The sequence below is a fragment of the Gymnogyps californianus genome, chromosome 1 (genome assembly GCF_018139145.2).
Source record: "Gymnogyps californianus isolate 813 chromosome 1, ASM1813914v2, whole genome shotgun sequence".
Lineage (NCBI taxonomy): Eukaryota > Metazoa > Chordata > Aves > Accipitriformes > Cathartidae > Gymnogyps > Gymnogyps californianus.
This window is the reverse complement of record NC_059471.1, coordinates 139,233,900-139,256,659: the sequence shown is the minus strand read 5'-3', so window position 1 is coordinate 139,256,659 and position 22,760 is coordinate 139,233,900. Positions and strand designations below refer to the sequence as shown.

At 41.9% G+C, this 22,760-nt stretch overlaps 1 protein-coding gene across 2 annotated transcripts; it reads right to left on the bottom strand.

Annotated features, from left to right (window-relative positions):
- Nucleotides 1-1,252: 1,252 nt before the first annotated feature.
- On the bottom strand, nucleotides 1,253-21,468 carry CDPF1 (cysteine rich DPF motif domain containing 1). 2 transcript variants are annotated; one of them, XM_050914439.1, is made up of 4 exons: nucleotides 21,348-21,468; nucleotides 10,620-10,739; nucleotides 8,273-8,384; nucleotides 1,253-1,693 (listed from the first exon to the last, which is right to left on the bottom strand). In XM_050914439.1, the coding sequence occupies exons 2-4, from the start codon at nucleotides 10,730-10,732 to the stop codon at nucleotides 1,544-1,546; spliced, it is 375 nt and encodes a 124-aa protein (XP_050770396.1). In that variant the 5' UTR covers nucleotides 10,733-10,739; nucleotides 21,348-21,468; the 3' UTR covers nucleotides 1,253-1,543. The 2 variants fall into 2 exon arrangements, with proteins under 2 accessions (XP_050770396.1, XP_050770388.1); XM_050914431.1 differs by having other exon boundaries at nucleotides 10,620-10,743; nucleotides 21,348-21,407.
- Between the last annotated feature and the right edge of the window lie 1,292 nt (nucleotides 21,469-22,760).

The following is a 22,760-nucleotide window of genomic DNA, read 5'->3' as shown; positions in this document are numbered from 1 at the left end:
TTTTAAATAAGTTTAATATCACTTTCTTTGAAAGCATAGTCTCTTGTTACTGCAAAAAGGAACCTGAAATGTTGACTTCTAACATGTATCTTTTTTTTCCACAATTAAAGATGTATATGTATTTTATGTCTTAAAGCACCTAGAGCTTGAAAAGGATACTAATAGGTCCATTATCGCTCCTCTAGTAACTGCAAGAAATTCCAGTCCTCAACAGAGGACAACAATATACTAGGTTCAGGGGAAAAAAAAGATGGATTTTAGGACACTCAAATGTCCTAAAGAACTAAAAATAACTCACTGAAATAATGTAGATTTCTTTTAACAGATACACGGTTCATTCTACTAAAATGATCAAGTTTAGATGTTGACATGACAAATGATATGGATGGAAGAGTTGAGAAAAGAGGAGATGTTAACCAAGGCATTAACAGGTTCTGAACCAATGACCAACAAAAGCTTGAGTAAATAACGTGATTTGGTGATTAGGGAGCATTCTAGACATATCCTTAAGGTGTATGACTAAGTAGTTTTACATAAATGCCACCTAAATCTTCCTTGTAATTAAGACAAAGTCAACACTGATAATTGTGAAGCTAATTTTTGAGCTAAACAAACTGCTGTTTCCCTAACAATTTTTTACCCTTTTTTCACTGAAACTATGTTTCTAAAATCCCTATTCTAGCTGCAGTTTAATTGCCCAGTTCAGTAAAGAACTGAGCTTATTAACTGAACTTTACTATTTCCAGATTAACTGATGTGAAAGTGAAAAGGAAGTCATCTTTACTTGTAAAGCATAAACTAGACTTACTAAGGGTCCTCTCCTGTTGCTGTATTGACATGGACTGGAAGATTGAGTGGAAAGTGACTGCAAGTGCAAGTGACTTATAAGGATCTTTCTTATTTATTTAGTTATTTATTTATTATATTGGTATTTTATTGTAAGAGCACCTACCTTCAGAAGTCTTAATGCTGTGATAGTATTGACATAATCTTGAAGAATCTAGATATTTCTATGGGTATCTGTGACATTTTCTCATAACAGTTTTAGTTTAGACTTAAAAATAAAGCTTTGAATTCCTTGCCTACTGTAATCTTATCAGGACAGCACTGTCAGGTTAACAATTGGTGTATACTGACTTTCTTGGATGTATACTGAATTAAGCCAGATAAATCTGTCTCGGATTTTCATAACACTGTAGGAGTGTCAAGAACAACACAAAACATTAAAATAACAAATGTGACAACTGGGACATGGTTCCTATGCTATACACTGTTTAGTTTTTTACTACATGCATTTTAGGTGGTGACAACAGGTTTGTCTGCCTTTCTTTCTGGCTCTTCAACACCTTAAGGCCATACTGCTGGCACTGCAATCGCCGCATGATGATGTTTGAAGCCAAGCCCATTGTAAGGAAATGTGTTACTGTGTTCTGTAGTAGTGAGCTGATGAAGGTCACTTCTTTAAAAGGAGCAACGTGATAGTCTCCAAAAGGAGAGAGGAGAAACCCCAGCCAAAGAACTGTCCCTCTTGGTCCTTCAGTATTTATGTTCTTGAATCCGTTTTTTTACAGGGGAAGGATTTTTGTTGGGGCTTCCTTTTATCCATATCTTCTTGTATTTCCAAAGGAAAGGCCTTTAGGTTTTCATTCACGCAGGGGAGGCAGAACCTTTTGGAGTAGAACAGACTACATTCCTGTAAAGAAAATAACATTATTAGCAGGATACACAAAATGGAACTGCTTAAGTTCCAGTCTCATTAAATGACATTTATTTTTAGAATTCTTCTAAATTAAATTCTTCTTCTAGGTTGAAATATTCCAGCAATTTTGCTTCTTCCTATTCAATAATTCTAACATCTGGTTAGAGCTAACTGGGTGAAAAATAAAAACTTGGGTCTGTAACAATCTCTAACCAAATCAACTATCACGTTGCTCCTTTTACAGAAGTAACCTTCATCAGCTCACTGCTACAGAGAACAGTAACACATGTCCTTACAACTGGCTTGTCCTTCAAGCATCATTCATGGTTCTTCTGGCGTGATCACTAAATTCCAAACAGGATTTAATGGGTAAGCAAGCTGGAGCTGGTGTTGCTGATGGATTATTCTTGGAGAGTTAAACATGAATAAAGGCATCAGTACGGATGGATCAGGACATCTTTCTGGGAGTAATGGATTCCATGGGTTTTACCTAAATAGCGAAGTTTTCCACTAAAGCTAAATCTTAGCTTAAGAAGATTTCTCCCTCCTGGGAGGATCTTCCAAGTTCCTGCACTGGTATGTGAGACTGGAAGGCTCAGAATGCTCTTCCTCGCCAAAAATGGCCTAAAGGCCAACACAAGTACAAAGAACATAGGCCAGGGGCTGTAGGCTCTCACAGACTTTAGCTGCATCTTTTTCTGTAACTCCTCAAAAAACTACTCTTCTTTCTATTAATCTGTGTGCTTGTATTGCCCTAGGAGAATACTGAAAAGTATAAATATTGTATCAATATCATAGAGGTGTCCAATAACCAGAATAGATAAATGAATTTAACTTGGCTGAGACAATTCAACTAAGATTTCATCCATTACCCACCTTTACCCTGAATAAATGTGCTCACTGATTAAAAATTTAAAACATACATGGTACTAAAGCTTGAGCTGATGTCTCTTCTCTGAATTCTTGATGGCAAAGTATAAAAGCTGTTGTGCACAAAGAAGGTATTTTCCCTGCCCTTGGAATGGAATGATACTATGATCTCACAGGTTTCGTTCACAGTTGGTTTGGTTAGCAAGTGTTACAGACCCAATAATTATTTTTCAACCAGTTAGCTCTAACCAGATGTTAGTTATTGAATAGGAAGAAGCAAAACTGATGGAATATTTTAATCTATTTGCAGCACAGAGTTTGGACAACTGGAAGAGAACCTTATTAATGTATTATTCCTTTGCCCTGCGGCGAGACTGAAGTCCATGGTTCTGCTGGCGTGCTGATCACTAAATTCCAAATAGGATTTAATGGGTAAGCTGGAGCTGGTGTTGCTGATGGATTATGCTTGGGGATTTAAGCATGAATAAAGACATCAGTTTAGATGGATCAGGACATCTTTGGGGGAGTAATAGATTCCATGCATTTTACCTAAATAGCAAAGTTTTCCTCTTGCCATGGTCATTTGTGGCTGGCCTTTCTCTGGGGGCTTGGCTTGGATATTTCTGTGTTTCTGTTCTTGCTTTTGTTTCCCATGTCACTAGCTGGACTTCAGCAGTAGATTCAGCAGATGACTATATCAAAATCACAATCAGCCTGCTTCTGTGCAACTTTCAAGCCTGAGGAACAACTTCTCTTCATCTATTGTTCTTTTCTGCACTGACTGCCAGGCGCCTTCATATTCAGAGCTAGTGTGAGGCCTTGGTCTCTGAAAAGCCCTGAAACTGGATTTCAGTTGCACAACCTCCAGAGCCTATTGTTTTTTGTCTCTTGGTATCCTTAATACTTTAAGCTGCCAATTAAAAAGGGAAGATTAGGGTTGGCCCTGCTATTCTTGTTTGTATTGCAAAATGGCACACAGCTCCCCCTGCCTCCAGGTTAAGTTCATGGCTCCACAGCGATGGACGCTGCACCACTGGGCAATGGCAAAGGAGGGGAGAAGCTTCTCTCCCGTTCTGCAGATGGGGAACTCCAATGTGAAGATGCAGCTCCTCACAGATATACAGGTGCTCAACTTGCATTCTTTCAGCTGAAATGAGTTGCCAGCTTTTGCTGATTTTGGCCAATGGGACTTACGCAAATGATGAATAGGAACCATTGCGTATCTGGGCACTGGGTCCGTGTACCCTCAGTCCTCCTCTCTCAGTCGTGGGATTATTCAGCCTAGCTGTTTTTTTAAAGCCCTACGAATTACGCTTATTACATATAGTCAAGCCCTTCTTTGACCATTATCCTGACACGGTTCTGTGTTTAATCACATAATTCTTTAATACGTTTCACCCCTTCCATGACCAAGGCAGGAGGGGGCCATTTCAATTTCAAACTTAATAGTCCAATTCAGGCAAAACTGAGCTGCCAAAGCATGCTGCTAGAGTTTATTTCTGTTTTGACATGGATCATGTCTCGAAAGTAATATATACAGGGATAATATCTTTACCACACTTGTAACGGAAACTCCTATGTAAAGGAAAGGTTCTGCCTAATCGTGTCCAGGATTGACCCTGCATGACTGGAAGTTGAGTGGAAAGTAGCTGTAGTATTACATTTATCACTTAATACCTACAATCATGTCCAAGGTCAGTGTTCAGTCACCTTCTGCTGAGGTGAGCAATAAGGGATGAAACTTGCTCCCTCTCCTCCTTTATTCTCCAAAAGCCACCTCTTTTCCTATGTTTAGTAGGTGTTGCAATAAAAAAATAACTGTTTTAAATGACTAATATGGTCAGATTATATAATTTCTTCTTGCTTTTCTGAAAGAGAAACAGGAAGAAGGGCACTTGACCTTCCTAAGGAGTTTTAAAAGCATTTTTATTATCTTCCTTTTTGTGGGGTTTTGACATGTTTTAAGACATTACAGATAATTATTAGAATTATTTCCAGTTAGACCGGAAATAATGGCACTTACCAATACACTGTGCTAAAGATTGGTTCACTAGGGTGATGTACGCTGCAAGCTGACTGGAGTAAATTAACTGAGTGAGACTTGAGAGAATATTTGAAGAAGTGAGTTTATGAGCATTATACAGAACACTTGCTAAGTCTCGACTTTCATTGGCACAGCAACTGTAAGGAAAGACACTTCAGCTTGCATTTGTCTCATGAAAAGCCTAAAATCTGATGTGTATCTAAGCCTCCTTAGATACAAAAGCTAGCAAATTAAATCCAATCCCTTTGACAAATCTAAGGTCAGAAAAGTCTTAATTTTGCCACAGGTTAGTCCAGTACTATTTTGAATTAACATGAAAATGAAAGCAACCTGTCACTGAAAACTTTCCATCAAATTGGTCCAGCTTCTTTGCCAAAGAGGCCCAAGAAAGCATGATTTTCTTCAGCTTCAATTCTTATATTGTAACATTATGGAAACACTCAGTGCAGGGCTGAGTTGATCTACTTGGGTCAAGTACAAGCAGGAATCAAAACTGATCCACAGAGATATTATCCTAACTTTGGCTCTCTCTACTGCCTTGGATAAGTTTTTACTTCTCCGGATTTTTAATTTTCCCTATGTGAAAGAGGAATAGTATGTGTTCACCTACTGTGTGGTGTGGGTGTTTAAAGCACTAATTATCATTTCTGCAGATCTCTTTCAATGTTACCTAAGCAGTATTGCTAAATACATTTTGAAACCATAGTCATATGTGTGATTCATTATCATCTGGCCTGGCCAGTTTGGTAAGAAATTTATTCTCAATTATTTACAATCAAGGTTTTGCTTTGATTGATACCATCAGGGGAATCTTGAAGGCTCAGATAGCAAGAAGTAAATGATTGACATATTTCCACAATAGGCAGGAATGTCAAAAAGATTAGAAGAGGCTTCTATTAGCTCACTGCTAAATATCCTCAATACCTTGCAATGCCCTAGATTAACTGAAACAATTAATAAATCTTTTGAAAGAAAAAGGCCCACCTTCATTCAGAAATGCACACTATGTGGAAAGACACTGAGAGGCTGAAACGCTGTATTTCTGACAGATTGTCACGGTTTAACCCCAGTCAGAAGCCAAGCACCACACAGCCGCTCCCTCGCTCCCCGTCCTCCTCCCACTGCTCCCGGTGGGATGGGGAGAAGAATCGGGAAAGAAGGCAGAACTCATGGGTTGAGATAAGAACAGTTGAATAACTAAAGTAAAATATAAAATTAACAATAATAATAATGAAATATACTAATACTACTACTAATAATAGTAATGAAAAGGAATATAACAAAAAAAAAGGCGGGGGGAAGGAAAAAAAAACCCCAGTGATGCACAATGCAATTGCTCACCACCCGCTGACCGATGCCAGAGCCGCGATCTGCACCTCCGGGCCAACTGCCCCCAGTTTATATACTGGGCATGACGTTCCATGGTATGGAATACCCCTTTGGCTAGTTCAGGTCAGCTGCCCCGGCTATGCTCCCTCCCAGCTTCTTGCACACCTGCTTGCTGGCAGAGCATGGGAAACTGAAAAGTCCTTGGCTTAAGATAAGCACTACTTAGCAACAACTAAAATATCAACATGTTATCAACAGTATTCTCACACTAAATCCAAAACCCAGCACTGTACCAGCTACTAAGAAGAGAGTTAACTCTGTCCCAGCCGAAACCAGGACACAGCTTTAAATGCCAGACTTGGAAATATCTGTTGAATCCCTCATAAATTCAAGAATGAAAATAGTTAAATGTGCTCAAGTTTGCCCAAAATGTGTCTGAGTTGCTAATCCTCTGCTGTTAAAAAGGAGGGATAAACCTGACGTGTCAGGGCAGGAATCAAGCTCATAAGCCCAAACTATCTGACTAGATGCACTTGCCTATTCCTCTGGCTGTGTGTGGGAGTGAGTCAGCTACCAGCCAAGACAGGGACATTGTCACTAGGAAGATCTTGCTCACATGTGAGCTTTGTCTCCACAAAACTGCCTTGAGCTACTTGGCTCTGGAAACTTGAGCCCAGCTATCAAAGATGTAACCAGAGAGCACTGGCACTTCATCTGACTCCCACGTAGTCCTCAGCTAGTTCCAGAAAGGAAAAAAAAAATCTTAGTTGCAATCTCTAGTCTGACCTTTTGGTGATTTTCATTCATTTAAATGATGGAAGAGACTTCAGAAATAGGAAACAAACCTAATCAGGAGAAAGGTGCTATTGCACGCTCCTCTTAGGACAGTGGACCAAATCCGTCCTTGGTGCTAACTCCCTGCAAGTCACAATAGCAGCTAAACTTGTCCAAGTGTGCCAATTTCCTTTGGCTGTGTCTGTCCAGCCCTCTAAATTTTGTCAGTGTAATTTGACCCTTTGTTTTGCTCACGAGAATTTCCTCAAGTCCCCACACAGAAACTGTCTGGCATTAGCATATAAGGTGTCTCAGTTGCCCAGATTATCTCACCTCATGCTCTGAGGAGGCCAGAGGTGTTACTTTGTCCAGCAGAACTATAACTGGCCATCAAACATGAAAAAAAATTTCTACATCTTCACAAAGTCTTTAGCAGGTCTGTTTGTTTTAAAACTCCCACTACTAGCAACTTGCAATAAGGATCATGTCACTGGAGCTGCCCCCTTAACCACTGCGATTACAGAATGGGCTGAAAAGGTTGAATTTGAAAACTGCTAAAGCTGACACTTAAGACCAAGGTGTGCCCTCGCTAATAGCTCATGCTATTAGCTGCACTCTAGATTTAAGCACATTACTCTAGGATAGCAAACAACCACTTTGAAAGAGAAGGCCAGGATATGGCTGCTATTAGGGCAATGGTGTCTGGTATAATAAATACATGCCGTTGTCCGTGTAAACAATCAGGTGACGTCTCCTCATGGGTTGAGTCATGCATGAGTCCTGACTACTGCATGAGTCCCGAGTCTCTTTCAACCACAGAACTGGCTTGCTGAGGGAAAGGAGTGGAACCTAAGTTTTCTCAATTCATTGTACTGCCTCAAAGAAGGACAGTACAGCCTCCAGACACTGATAATTGTGTAATAACTTGTCTTCATTTTTGCTTTGAACTCACAGCAAACAAAGGGGCCAGTTCTGTACTGAGGAGAAGGAATTAAGACAACTGTAATTTTACAGCACCTTTCTGGACTGCACTCAGATTTCATAGTTTTAAGGTTGCCTACCAGCTGCTACTCAAATTCATTCTTCTTCAGAGAGCTATCATGGCATTGCACAACTCTCCTCCCTGCTCACTTTCTACATCAGCTTTTGCAAATAGGACGGCAGCCCTGTGCTGTGGATGCAAACCTAACAATCCATGGATGTTTATATTCCCTTTACAGAAAAAAATCTACTGTTGGTATAGTACGATCTACTGAACCTTAAAGGTCTTGAAGTGATATGTGATCTCCCTTGCATTTTCTTGTGCTAGGAAAGTGGAAAAGAGCACTCGTGTTTGTGAGGCTGGACTGTGCTCATCTGTAAATAGAACGCTTAAAGTTGCTGATCATTTTTATTTAATACAAAGAGCTTTATCTGGGGGAATCCACAAGAACATACCATTAGCTTGCCTTAAAAATAGGTTGTTTGGATTTTTGCTGTTTGGTCTTTCTCTAACAGGTCACCAGGACTGGAATAAAAAGAAATGATTGAAGAAGCTTGTTTTGCTTGTTACTTACTGTACCAACGCACACTGATCTGCTACACAAACTGCAATGAGACCCAAGGATGAGGAATTTGTCCTTGTCAGGCGTGAAAGGATCCTTCATGACATAGCTTTCTTCCAAAAGCCTATAAGAGAATAATTTCAGGCTTTTAAGGGTAGATTTCACAGTAGGGGAGAGCTGAAATGGGGAAATTGTGGAGGCTGAAAAGGTATCAGCCCTTTCTACTTGATTTGCTTGGCCTGGTGTTGTACATGAGGCAATGTAGCAGCTATACAGCTCCCTTCCCTTTCAAAACCAACACTGCCTTCAGTCTGATACTGCACTTTCTATCTGTCTTCCAAAATCAGGGCAATTGGTGATCCCCTCAACATTATCTTACCAGGTTTTTCTCAGTGCTCTACCTTAAAGTATTTTTTTTAACGTCCATTTTTATGGCAGGCACTCCTTAGCATGGCCAACTTCAGTACCTTGTCAAGCTATCATTTCAATTGCACAGCTTTTAATTAGAAGTTCTCTTCCAAAGCCGTGTGCATGTGAGTATAAAATAAAAAGTTTTTACTGCTCTTGGTTATGTCACTGCTGTAAAGCCAAGGTTCCCACCTCTTGAAAGTGCGAGCTACTGGCACAGAGCATTGCAATGACCTGAAATATGCTTACTTTATGTCACAGACTGTACTGTTTGCTCCAGGGTATTAAGGGAGTGCATTTAATAATAATTTGGGAACCTGCTTGGGAAAGACTAAGGCCTTATTCTTCCTGGGAGCTCCAGGCAAAGTATTACAGAAGTCAGTTGGGTGTCTGTTTGCACAGGGCACCCTGCAAGGCTGGCTTATTCTTGGACTTAAATCAAACTTGGATTCTGTAGTAATATGGAGTACAATATATATTTAAAAGGTATTCTGTTAACTCATACTGCCTTCTCCTTGTCTACATACACACACACACACATATGTGTGTCTGTCTGTGAATATATTCCTTTTTCATTTTCCTCTCCACTCAAACAAAAAATGGTATGGCTCAAGCCTTCCACTGTTAGGCAAGATCAGGCATCTTAACATGGCAGATCACCTCATCAACAAGTCTCGTAGTGTACAAAGACTGGATTACCTTTGCAAAGCTCCCCTTGCAAGATTCACAGTCTTAATGTAGTCATCATCAGTGCAGAGACCTGGCCATTGTACAAGCCTTCATGTCTGGCACATCTTTCCTGCAGCACTGCATTTAGGACATGTGAATAGGCCAGAAAGCAAGCCAATAAATATACTGTGTAAAGCTATTTCTTATATGCATGTACAGAAGTGTTATGCTTCTGCATTGTTGTTTTGCTTTTTGAATCTCAGCAATCCAAATAAAGCTGAGATGTTAACACTGAGCTGGATAACCTGAAGTTAAGATTCATGTTCAGCTTTGATTCATACTCTTAGGAATGGACCTGATCAAAGGTAGGCCATTGCTGCGCTGAGTAGAAGAGGGAAAACCAGTAGCACTGTGGGATTCGGGATGATAAAAATACAGCTGCCCAAGGAAAACAGCCCAAGCAGGTGGTGATCAACACCTGTTTCCATTTTATAAGAAACTGAGCAGTCTTAGTGGGGTGAAATGCTGAGTACATGCCTGACTTCCAGTTCCAGTGAGTTCCTGACCATGTTTGCCTGATGGGTTCATTGACCAGGATGGCCTCAGCGGAGCTATTCGTACATTTAAAGCTAAGTGCTTTGTTTTATGGGGAGTTTAATGTCTGCAGACAAAGTTGTAACTGCATAGTTTCTGGTCAAATTATCCCTACTTAGCAGAGATGGAAAAGGCTTCAGTGTCCTAAATGTAAATATGTACTAAATGTCCACACACTTTAATGTCATACAATCTGTCAAAGAATCATCTAATTTATGCAAAAAAGTGTTGCTGTTCAAAACTCCACATCATGCCAAACAGCTTTTAAAAAGTGTTTTTACCATATGTATTTAATTCATGCTGTGTTTACGTGTTGCCCAGCTGACACAGCTGTGAGGAAAGGGCTATTCCCAGAAATGCTAGGCTGACAGTCAACAGTATTCTAGTAAGAAAATAACGGTATAGGCAAATAGTAGGGCGGTCAGTGGGGTTAGGAAATAGGTTAAATACAAATCTTTGCATGGTATTGAAGCAGGACAGGAAAGTTGATTTTTGCCTTTGCTATCAATGCTGACAATTTTTAGCATTTCTTCCCTTTGGAAAAAGAAGGACTCTTTAAGTACCAAGCCTCATATTCAGGGGCAATATGGCACGTTGTTGGCTTCATGCAGTGCACGTCGTTCCACAGTACAAGGCTTCTCATGCTCATAGCATAAATGAAGTCTGTAATATGAAAGACTGTACTTACACAATAGAGTGTGTGTTTGGTGGCTTCTGCCCATAGTACGTGTATGGAGCTGTTAAGCCACATAGCTGACATGTGAACTCTCCTGTAGGCTGAACTTCTTTGGGAGCATCCATCTTTAAGCTACCTATAAGAAACACAAAAATCTTTTAGCTCCAAAATGCAACACTGGGAACATGCCTGCAAGAAGATTAAACTGATGTGGGACATCTGGCTATGCAAATTAAAATCCAATGGAAAATTGACTATTGCAAACCTCAATTAGTAAATCTTTTCTCCCAAATCAAGTTGGTTTCCCATGTCCCAGTTGAATTTCCAAATTCCTTAAGACAGGTTTAGAAATTGCAGCCTGGAAGCCTAATTATAAAGTTCACCTATTAATTTGGAACTTGATTCATAAAAGAATTTAGGTAATGAAGTACATGGCTGTGATCTGGAAAACCCTTTGCTTAACCAAGGCCTATGCTCCCTAAGTGCTTGCCAGGAAACTACTCCTTATCTGCTGTGCCGAATCCCAATCCAGTTCTGCAATGCCTGCCTCCTCCAACAAACTGCAAATGGAGCCATGAAAGGGTTTGGGACCCGCTCAGGAGGCAGGTACCAGAAAGGTAGGTGTTGCAATGATTTACTACATCTTTTTCTTTGCTTCTGGTTCACCTTCGAATAGAGTTCTGGAAGCTTAACCCTGGCTCCCTGTTCTTATCTGGCTTCCTATGGAAATGAGGCTGATGTAATCACCCTGTGCCTAGATAGAGTGTTGGCCCATTCAAGCTACACAGGACAGAGAAGGTACCTTTAAAAAAGTTTAGGTCTTAGGTCCTATAACTTTTATGAAAATAGGCGGAAGAGGAAGACTCTGCTTTATCCTCATGGAAGATACCCGTATATTTCTATAAATCAGAGAATCTGCACATAGGAAAGCTATTGTCCATCTGTCTGAAAGACTTCAGACACCCATTACAAAGGTGTAGCTATCAGTCACGAGATATAAAACGTAGGAAGCCATGCTTCATCAGCTTTGGGGCTTACACGACAACTTGTTTAAAATCTTGGCCATTGATTTACATTTGGGAGCTTACCCTTCACTAATACCACTTCAGTTGAGAGTCACACCCTGAGTTTTTCAAAAAGCATGGTGTGGCAAGTATGCTTTTAGGACTGATTTTGGTACGTATGCACGATCAGATCAAACACAGCTAACCATGTGCACGCGCAAAAATTGCACCAATCCATGAATGAAATGTGATCACTTGTTTGCAAATATCTTTGCTCACCTGCACCATTTTCTTGAACAGACAAACTCACCTTGCGGTTAGCAAGAAAACTCAAGCTTTTAGCTAAACGCCCTTACACTTCTCATGGCATGCAGTTTTCTGCTGCAAACTTGTCAGCTTTTTTAAGTGAAGCAGAGCTGGCATCAAGCTGTTAGGAAGGTGAGCACTAGGAACTTGGATCTGGGCAGTATCTCAGCAATTAGGTGGTGTGTGCTCACAGCTGAGCAGATATACAGCCTGCCAAAGGACAGCAGGTCATTCCCACTCTTCTAGCTTTGCAGCCATACCCTTCCCCTGCAGAGCTGATTCAGTTCACTAAGGCCATGTCTCTATTTATGTTTTAGCTCAGCTCAGGGGTTTTCTTCGGGAACAAATTGCCTGACTGTCCACACTTGGTTTGCATCGCGGAGCAGTCTTAAAGCACACAAACTGGACAGTTTCAGATGAAACTAAACTGAAAGACATGCTCCAGAAGCACACCTAATAGACTCCAACCTAAATGCCCAACTAATGACCATGCAGTCTACAGGCTAGGACCAGAGGTAATCTGAAACATCCCGAAACATAGAGAGTGGGCAGCTGGTATCCAACATCAAACACCTTGGTCTATGGTTTCACTCTTATGGCATCACACTAGTTACTACTAATGTAGTAGTACAAATAAAAAACCTACCTTTTTTTTTTTCTTCTAATGTCTTTTTTTCTCTTGTTTTAGGGAACTAAATTGGCTTGCAGAGGAATCCAACAACTGCTAACAGTAGTGCAAGGTAAGAGGCAAAACTGCACAGCCAGGAGAAAGGGAGGGCTGAGATGAGGGACCTGTATCTCCCTCTTTCAATGACAGTAAGCTGCTATTTCTGCTCACCCTATGTGGTGAAACTGAATCCTTAGAGACATATGCTGCTAAGGTGAATTAGGGGCAAGGTGAAGCAGAGTTGTGATGACTTGTCATCTAATGTTCCAGAAGAACAGGGAGCCCCAAGATCCTCAGAGGTTACAGAGGCTTCATAACAGACACCCAGTCCAGAAAGCCCTAGCTTGTTAAATCCTGAAACTTAGTTTTGGGAATAATCTTCCTTACCCTATCATTCCTTCACCACTAGCCTTTCCACTGCCATTCCTGGCATGTCAGTAGTACAGGGAGTTCTTCAAATGTAACACAAATGAGGCTGGATACTGGTTTAATAAATAAATCCAACTCGTGAATACCTTAGGCAACTACATTTTTTTGAAAGTGATGTAACCTTTGGATATCATGTATTTTCCTTACCTCACAGGGATGCTTGAGAGAATTTAATTAACTAAAGTTCTTTCAGATTTTTCAGTTAGATATAAGGCATGTACATGCTACCTATTTCTCCCTGTATATTAAAACTGTGATTCTTCAAACTATACACAAACTCAACTAAGAAGCCTGCTTTTTGAACCCTGCATTTTAGGATTACCAGAGAAGTCCCCCAAATATACCTAAATTTACCTTTTCTGTAGGTAGTCAGTACCAATACCAAGACACTCACCTGTCTGAATGAAATTCAGTCCAGAACATTGTATGCAATTTTTTGTAATCAATCTTTTTTAAAAAGGGGAAATAATTAACCCCACAGAGGTAGAGTAGGGGAAGTCACTTGAATCAAATAGAGAAGACTATCATGGTGATCTTTTCTTTAAAATAATGCAAAACACTAAGAACAACAACAAGAACAACAAAAAAAAGTATTTATGGCGGTGAGGATCATAGACTTTGGAATGAATGTGTCCTGATTCCAAGTCAAAATAACAGCCCTGGGTTCAGAGCTGAAGCACGTTAGATATAGAAACACCTGCTCTCTTATAGACCATTGGCATGTAGAACAGAATCTGTTCAGTGACTACCACTGGGAAGGAATGATATCTATGTACAAACAGATTTTTGGCTATGCCAGTTGAAAAGCATATGATCCTGCCTGCAAGGCACAGATGAATTTATGATGCTTTCCATTTTACTCCCAGCTTACAAGTCACTGGTAGCAGCTGTACCAAGTTTTATTTCACTGGGAACATCATTTGTCCTGAGAGCATGTCTACACAGCAGCACTTGGGAAAGTTAAGGTCACTAATTCAAGGTGTGAAGTTAATGAACGTACAGATTTCAGAGTGAATGCTCCCATTCAGAAGTAAAGTGTGCTATGTAACAAAGTAAAGCCATTTCCCGTCTGAAGAAAGAAATTTAATGGCAAATGTAATAAGCTTTTAGTTTATGCATGTGCTCACACCTTTAGTCTAAAACACCAAGCAGGCAAGTCCTAAGATGCACTCTCTCACAAAGCTTCTAGTACCTCCAAAAAGCTCGTATGCAATTAAAAGAACTGTATCTTTATGTCAGATAGAAAACACACAGAAGCAATTCTGGGATAAAACCACAGTCGAGACACACATTGATTTATCACAAAGTAAGCTCATTGATTTGGCCCTATACTTCGTCTTAGGAAGATGCCTGATATGACAACTATGACAAGGTGTCTGCCTCCCCTCCAAGCAGATACATGAAGCATGAGTGAGAACTCGTTTCTCTCTAGCATACCAACAACAGGATGAAGGATCTCTTGAGGAGATAAAAGTCTAGGGCACTAATCCCTTCGTAATAATGACAGGCAAATTTGTGACCTCAAGTGACTCAAATCATCACCAGTGCTACCACTGGCTTTTTCTCTTTTCCTTGAAAATTTTTGAAGCAGCACCATGTCCCAGTAACATGTCAAATATCTGGCTGGCTGGTATGTACTGAAAAAGTCTTTTAGAACAGCTTGTTTAGAACTGAATTCTGCCCAAGCGTTTGCCATTTTGGCTGGAAGCCGCAAGGTACTTAAACACATACTTACTTTAAGCACATACATAGCTCTTCTGAAAAGAACACGGCTACCCACACATGCTTGATTACGAAGCAAACACTGAACTAGCACGCTCAGCAGAAACCTGCCAAGTCAAGCCCAGAATGCTGCGGGACGTGTGTGAGGTTGGCCCACGTGTCATGGCGGAAGGTAAAGCACACAGATTTGAATGCCACACTAAGGAAATAATTGCAGTAAAAGAAAGGCGCGGGTTAGATAGTGCTGTAAGAGTGTTTCTCCATGCTGTCTGTGACTGATACATGATATGGATGTGGGGAAATGGCTCTCAGTGCAGTTCTCTAGGGACTCCTAAAAACTTCAGGGCAGTTCTGCTCGGAGCTTTCTGCTAACAGGCCTGGAAGGCATGCCAGAAATAATAAATCACCATTAAATTGTCAGGGTCAGTGGCAAAGTAGTGGCACAGATAAGTAATCTGATTTTCTTTGCTTCAAACCTCATTAGCACAAGTCTTTACAATGCATAGGTTAAGCCCCTCTTAATACTCCACAGGAGACTCATGTATTTCTGAGTCACTGATAAACTAGAGAAACTATACAAGAAACAAAGTGCCTACAAACAGATGTAGACTTTGATTTGAAAGGGTGTCAGATAAAACCAACATTGACACACCTTTAATCCTCTCCAATTAAACCCTTGTTTCTTTTACCTGCCAAGATTTTCCTGCAGTATCCACTGTTGATGACGATGACCTATTAAAATATTCACAGCTTGATTCTCTATGGGAAGGAGTGCTCTCTAATAGAAGGGTAGGAGCCACTGAGTTCATAGCCCGGTAAATGCCAAGTTATTTTGCAGTGTTTGGTGTGATATAAATTTAAATACACTTCAGCACCAGGAATGCACACATCTCCTTCAGAAAAATGATCTGTTGCCTTAATTGCTCAGGTAATAGATGAAACAGCAGAACCTTCTTACTTGCTAGTTAATCCCCAGGTGAACAACTCTCTCCCTCCAGTTCCTTCATGTTATTGCCCTGAAGGCATGTTTAGGTCACCTGTTGGCTGCCTCGCTGCTCTTCCTTTGAGGTGACTTACTTTGGGTTCAGCATAACAAATTAGCCCAGGAATGCAACTTCACCAAGCGTGGTGATTTGGAACTTTTAGCCTTATTACCTCTCCCAAAGATCACTTGATTGAATTAAACCTTGACTTGTTGCAGCAACTTCTCCCTTCAGGCCGAGGGGACTGTGCTAGTATTCCGAGGGGATTGTGCTAGTATTGCTACGCTCTCTCTGCTCTGAAGGAACTGAGATCACTGCAGCACACAGGCTTCCCTCTAGGTATGGGTCATATAGCAGGCCCCAAGCCCTGCTTTTTAGCAACAGCTTATGTGGATTCCCTGTGGCAGTAGGATAAACAGCCTAGGTGGTCACAGATGTGAAAGCGAGCACGTTTTCTGAACAGTTGTAGGGAATGTTTGAACAGGGTGTGTCAGAAGAAAGAGAGGAGTAATATAGACAAGCAAATCAAAACCCTTCCTTAGGTAAAAAGGCTTTATGAACACAAGATGAATCTCAAAAAGGCATCCATTGATAAGATGCATGATTTAACAAAGCTGAGAAACCAACACTTAAAAAAATCTAGCCCAAGTATTCCTTACTTGAATATGGCAGGCAGCCAGCTCTGAATTAGACAGCATTTAATAAGGAAGAATCTCAAATTAGGTGAGAATTTAACAGCTTCACACAGGAATGCTGCAACAAGGCATTAACCGGTATATACCACTGTCCTCTAGTGGACACATTGGACCTGTACAGCCCCGGTGACTGGCAGTATCACTGTTACTAGCTGCAGGGAATTCTCGTTTCAGCACCTCAGCTGTTTAGAGTGACTCAGTTGTAAAAGCCCAGCTAAGTGGATCACACAGTAAGAGTAAATGACAGAATAAAATAAAAGCAAGCTGCCCAAGCATGCATGGTAGAGGCCATCTCCATATCTGGTTGCAGAGGCACAGTGAATCGTGGATCTCTTTGCTGTGTAACAGAACAAGCAATCCTGACAGAGGAGGGAGAACTACAGTGTTGTTAGTTCTTCCCTTCCTTCCCCCCCAAATTAATCTATGTTCGTATCTGGTTTTCTGCTCAATCCTCCTCATTCCTCTTCCTTCTCCTTCTCTTCCAACAGGCTTTCCTAAGCAGAGTACAAAGCTTATCACATCATCATCCATGATGCCATTCTAACATTCTATACGTTAAATGGCCTAGAAATTAAAAGAAGGCAATGCAAGCTTGTCGCTTTTCTCACAGCACAGTTTTAGGCACCTACTGGAGAGGAGGTAACACACGAGATCCAAACACTGAAGTGTTCGCTGAAGTGAACATCAGTTCTGGATTACAGTTATTCCTTGCCAAAACGGGGAAACCAGACCTGAGGTCTGATTTCATTAAATCTCCATTCTGGTATAGCCACAATAAATAAGCATGCTATGGCCATAGGTTACTCCCTGCCCTGAACTGATTTTGTCTTCCTTCCAAACTGTAGCTCCCTATTATAGCTTGTTAGATTAATATCTATAGTGGGGAAGAATAAGTCGGTAAGGCTCTATTAATATATAAGTGATGATGATTCCTTTTAAGTCGTCCTTTAAGAAAAGTTATGGAGGGTGACATATGTTCCATTGAAAATATGAGCTTGGTTAAGCACAATCTAAACTTAGTGCAACACTTTCCAACAGTCTAAAAATAGGAACACAAAGATTTTGTGGAAAAAAACCCTGTACACAAGGAGAGGCTAACACTGTGTTTTGGGAAATAAGATACTGCAACTTGACATAATCCTGAAAGAAATGAATATAGCTTCAGTGATTTATCTCCCTACAAAAAGCAAAGTTGGTACTGTAAGGAAATACTCAGCCTTCACTACGTGGGGTTGCATGTTACAATGTCCTTGCTGTGACAGCCAGTGCCCACTTTCCCCTGTGACCAGCGAGATTCAGCATTAATATACGTGGGGAAGAGAATTCTTTCCAGTAAAATGTGACTGAGGCGCTCAGTTTGTTAAGACTGAGCTCAAGTTGAGGACTGCATAATGAAGTAAAGCAAAACCTTCAACAAGAAAACAAAACACAAAACTACTGGAAGGGTGGGAGGTATGAGGTAAAGTGTCAGCTTCAAGAAAGCCTGAGAATAAAGAAAGACCTGTACCTACTATACATATAACTTTCTCATGCACATAGCCCCACACACCTTCATACAGGCATGCCCATTTCCTCTGAAAGACATGTTCCTCAAGTTTTGTTACCCCAGCTATTGTGAACAGCGAGCACGAGAAAACACGAGAGGTATTTCCAGCATGTCTGATAAAGCAAAGAAGTCCACTGTCACTCAACCCTTAGAAAGTTTGCTTTTCCAGGGCACTTGCTGGGAGTTCTGTCACAAGAATTTACAAGTAGGTGCCTTGTTTCACACCTTCACACAGAGGTCATTTCGGTTTTGCCCCTTTGATTACAGTTTACAGTGGAAATGAGTCCTTCAGTCAGGGGTTAGTGGCTTCAAGACTTCCTGACTTACACATATGATAAATTCCTGTTTTCTGGCCATGTAGCAATATGAAATAACGTGAATTCAGCCAGGCACAAACACCGTGAATTTTTAGCATGTTTTCAGGTTAGTCTTTGCTTCTCTCAGAAAGACTTTGCTTCCCAACCAGTACTTGGATTACTTTGCCTAAAAAATATGCAGGTACTAAGGCTGCACTTACTTCTTTCAACACCTGATACTCTCATCAAATAGGTATCAAGGCACATATACAAGAACCACTTCCATAATTTTCTGTAGGACACAGAGAAATGATACTTGTTCTTAGACAGTTGGAGACATATTTTACCATAGACAGCCAGGCCATTTCTTTTGTGTATGCTCTGCACAGCCTGTTCTCCAGACCATGTGTGCTTATGCTCTTTCCTTCCAGAAGCTCTTTTGGACAAATTACTGCTCTGTTCATCACAGGTAAAACAGGAGGAAGGCGGGTTTTTCACGTGACAAATTTAATCATGGATGGAGATGTGTGGATCCCAGAATTCACTATAACCAGAGTGGACTACTCCTACTGGGTCATATGCTAGGAGGGCAGACATGCAAAATCTTTGCAGTTCTGTCTTTTTGCCCAAGAAGCTCAAAAGCCAGTGAGAATTAGCACCATCCTCAATGTGTCACAGATATTTAAGTAACTTTCCTTTGGCTTCAGATCTCCATCTGTTCAGCAAGCATAGATGGGTCTGACCAAGATTTCACTGAGGTCTAAGAGGAAAGTGTGGACTGCAGAGTGGAGCTAATTAAGCAGCAGAGTTGATGGGGTCTTGATAAAAATTTTACATGCCGTATGTTTACATTAAGAGTTTTTAAAAGTACTGGCTATAGCTATAGATAGATAGACAGACAAGGCTTAAGAACGCTGTGATGTTTGTTACAGATTTAAATGCATGTTTCCTTTTTGCACAGATGCATACTTCTAAGTGTGGTTAATTAGTAGTAACTTTACTCAGTGTTAGGAAAGTTATGACAAAATAAATGAACAGGTGGCAAAGAAGGCTTAGTGGAAAATTATTATGGTATGTAGTTAGAAGGAGACTTTATAGGAGGCAGCATGGTTCATGTGTTAGCTGGCCAGTAAAAAAGAAAACAGAAAGAGGTGAAAAATGCTTTCACCAGGCATTGAGAAAAGGAACATAACAAAACACTCGCTGACCCTCTCTTGCTTTATTCTGGCCTAGAGCAAGCAACCAAGAACCCCAAACAGCTGCAATCACATAGGTAACTAATTTCTTTCTTAATCCAAATCTCAGGTTTGTGCTTATCCATTGGGAGTTTTGGGGCTCTTTACAGCTTTTTTGGTTTATTGATTTTTGTGCCAGTAAAAGCAGTGCTTTAGCAAACAGGCCAGTGCAAAGGTAATGTACAGGCCAGAAAGTTTAGTATCTCAACAAGCCTAGGGAGTAAATCTCCATTCCAAGTCAGGTTAACAGCAGAATCCAAATCTCTTCCTACCATTATCATCAAATAAAAACCTTCTTTGGTCAGAACACCTCCAGGCAACCCCAGATTGCTGCATCTGTGCAGAGTAAAACTTTCAGGGGATCCTCCACTGTTCTTGATGTAACCTTGTCATATTTGTAAGATCACAGATGCACATCTTGACTCTATTTGAGGCAAGACATAAAGTGAGACAAGATACAAAGTAATGCTCTTGTTATAACAGCTACTTTGCCTGGCAAACTTCTCCCTTTGCGTGGGAAATTAAGGCATGAGGAAAACATCTTTGGCACGGGATCCAGAAGCATGAAGGTCTTAAATTTTGTTTATATAAAACATACCATTTCAATTGTAAGGATATAGTTAAAGTAGTGTAACATTTTCATGTTATAATCAGTTATGCTGACAAAAAGGGGTTCATATCAATACAACTTGTAAACTATACTAATTAAGGGAAATTAATCAGCATATGGTATCTCTGTACTGGTATACTTCTAGTGGTCCCTCCAAGGTGGTACATTGGTAACATTACAGCAGGGGAAAAACCCTAACTGAAAAAAAGCCATAACCAACGCACAAACCCATGAGTGCTGGTATAACTAACTACTAGTACATAAATCTAATTCTTTGACTCATAGATGCCTAGAGATGGAAGACAGCTCAAGAGATTCTTTAGTCCATCACGCCCAAGGCACAACTGGCTTTATTTTGATGGCATTTTGCAGTGTTTATAGAGACTCCTACCAGCCCAAGTGCCTTAGAGACAAGTAATAGGTCAGCGAGCAAGTCTGGATTAAGTGTGAAGGAAAGCCACGTGATTAACCTCTCTCCTTATGCAGAGAGACCATTTCTAGCATCACTGGGATATGGAGATATTTATTTGGGTTCTCAGAGCAGATTGAGAGAGAAACTGTAGTACCCCATCTCTCATACATCTTGCAAACTTCCTACCTCCCCCTCATTTTTCAAGAGAGGTTGAGTACCTGATTGTTTCCATAGCGCTACAGTCCTCTGAGTCCAAAGCTGTGATCCCAACACCACCTTGTTCAAGTGCAACCTCATATTGGAAATGCCTACATATGACAGGAAACAAGGGTTTCCCCTAAGTTCTCTAGACTCCTTAAAGCTCCTTCTTTGTGTATGCCCAGAAGCAGTGCCCTCAAACAGCTCTGAACTTCCCTGGAATCCTCTCCCCAGTCCCCTTCGAGGCTGCATCCTGTAGCTCCAACCTCAACTCACAAAGTTCCTCAGAAAAAGAAATCTGTGGCCACTACATTCTATTAAACAAAGAACATACTTTATATTAAAACCTTCACGTACCAAAAAAAATCAGAATCAAGCTTTGGCTCTAGATCCAGAATCATAAGTGTCTCCTGTTAAGCAGTTATCCTGGTCAGGAGGCTACTCTGAGGAGGTTCACGCTCTCTCTTGACCTAGACTTGTCACATTTGCTTCTGCAGTTTGAAGGGGAGGGTCCCTCCACTCAGTTTAACTTATGCTCTAGTGAGTCAGGCACTCTGGAGGTGGGAAGGGCAGATTTTGCAGCTTTTAAGCTTTTCCCACTCCAAGCAAAGCAAGGATTTGAACTCTGCTCTCCCACCTCTGCAGCAAGGCTTCATCTACTCGCTGTCTTCTGTGATGGAGAAGCCCTGTGCTCTGCCTCCGCAGCAACAGATGAGCCGGTCTGGGTCCTGTCCTAAGGAGGGCTATCGCCACCCGTCTTCCAGAGAGGGATCCCGGCTGGTAAGGAGAGAAGAAAAACCTTTTTCAGATCCTAGACACGCAGTCTGCTGAAGAGAGATTAAAGATTCATTCCTTTTATTTTTAATAACATTAACTATTAGCGGCAACTGTTCCCGGCGAGCTCGGGTTTCCCGCGCAGCCCGTACACTGGGGCCTGGCCCTCAGCCCCTTTCCCCGGGGCGGGCGGGAAAGGCCGCAGCCTGGTTCAGCCACAGCCGCGGACAAGCCGCGGCGCGAAACCCCTCATTTCTGCCCACCCGAACTGCGCGGCACCCACCAGGGCCGCCGCGGCCAACCGCCCACGCGTGGCGACAGGCGGGTGGCCACCAGGCCGCTTCCCGGTTTCCCGCGCTGACGATGCGGCGTCAGCGCCCAGCGCCGCTCCTCCTTAAAGGGCCAGCGCCGCAGCACGCCGGGCGCTGCGGGCCGCGCCGCGCGCCGGCGGCAGGTGGCGCTGTACGCCTGCGCGGGGTCCCGCCCGCCCCCTCCCTCGGGGCGTCGGCTCCTTCCCGGGGAGGCGGGGGGCCGGCCCGGCGGGGCCCGGGTCTCCGCGGGCAGCTGGCGGTCACCGGCCCCGGCGGGCCCGCATCGCATCGCGGTGCGGGACGGGCCGATCCCGAAAGTCCCTGGAGTTCAAGGGGGGAAGGCGTTTTGGCTTTGGAAACGGCAGGTCGTGCCTGGCCGCGGCCAGTGCAGCCAGGTGCAAGTGACTGAGGGCCGGTGGGCGACGCCATCCCATCAGCCGTAACGCTCCCCGTAAACTCATTGCATTGCGAAGATCATGCGAGATTTTTCAAACAAACAAACAAACAAAAGTATGTATGTTCTGTGGTCTGTTTGTATTCAAAGTGAACTGCCTGGAGGATGCCCCCAGCTTTATGAATAAGAAATAGGGGTTTTGACCAAGTTGACCAGTCTTCCCAGTTGACTTGGACACTCTTCCCTTACAGGAGGTCACATAGTGATCAGTGTGCAGGTACGGTTTTACAATACAGAAGTCTACTAACCGCGCCCCCCCCAGACTATATAACGGGATTTTATCGTCCATGGTTAGGGTCTTCTAAAGGGACACTGTAACAAAGTCTTCTGCATACAAATGCAATGCAGCGTTGTGAAGGTTTATTTTTAATTGCTGGGTCGCACCCTGCTAACTCGTCCTGTCTTTTTTTATTCCTTGTGCTCTGAGTAGGAAGGATTTATCAGCGTTTTCAGATCTCAGGCCACTTTTGCTCTTATATTAGCATGTGCTCAGCCAGAGGCAAGAGTCCTG

Coding starts and splice junctions, on each gene's coding strand:
- CDPF1 (XM_050914431.1), bottom strand. Junction 8,385..10,619: donor CCAAACACACACTCTATTGT/GTAAGTACAGTC, acceptor ATTCTCTTATAG/GCTTTTGGAAGAAAGCTATG. Junction 1,694..8,272: donor GATCAGTGTGCGTTGGTACA/GTAAGTAACAAG, acceptor TTTTCTTTACAG/GAATGTAGTCTGTTCTACTC.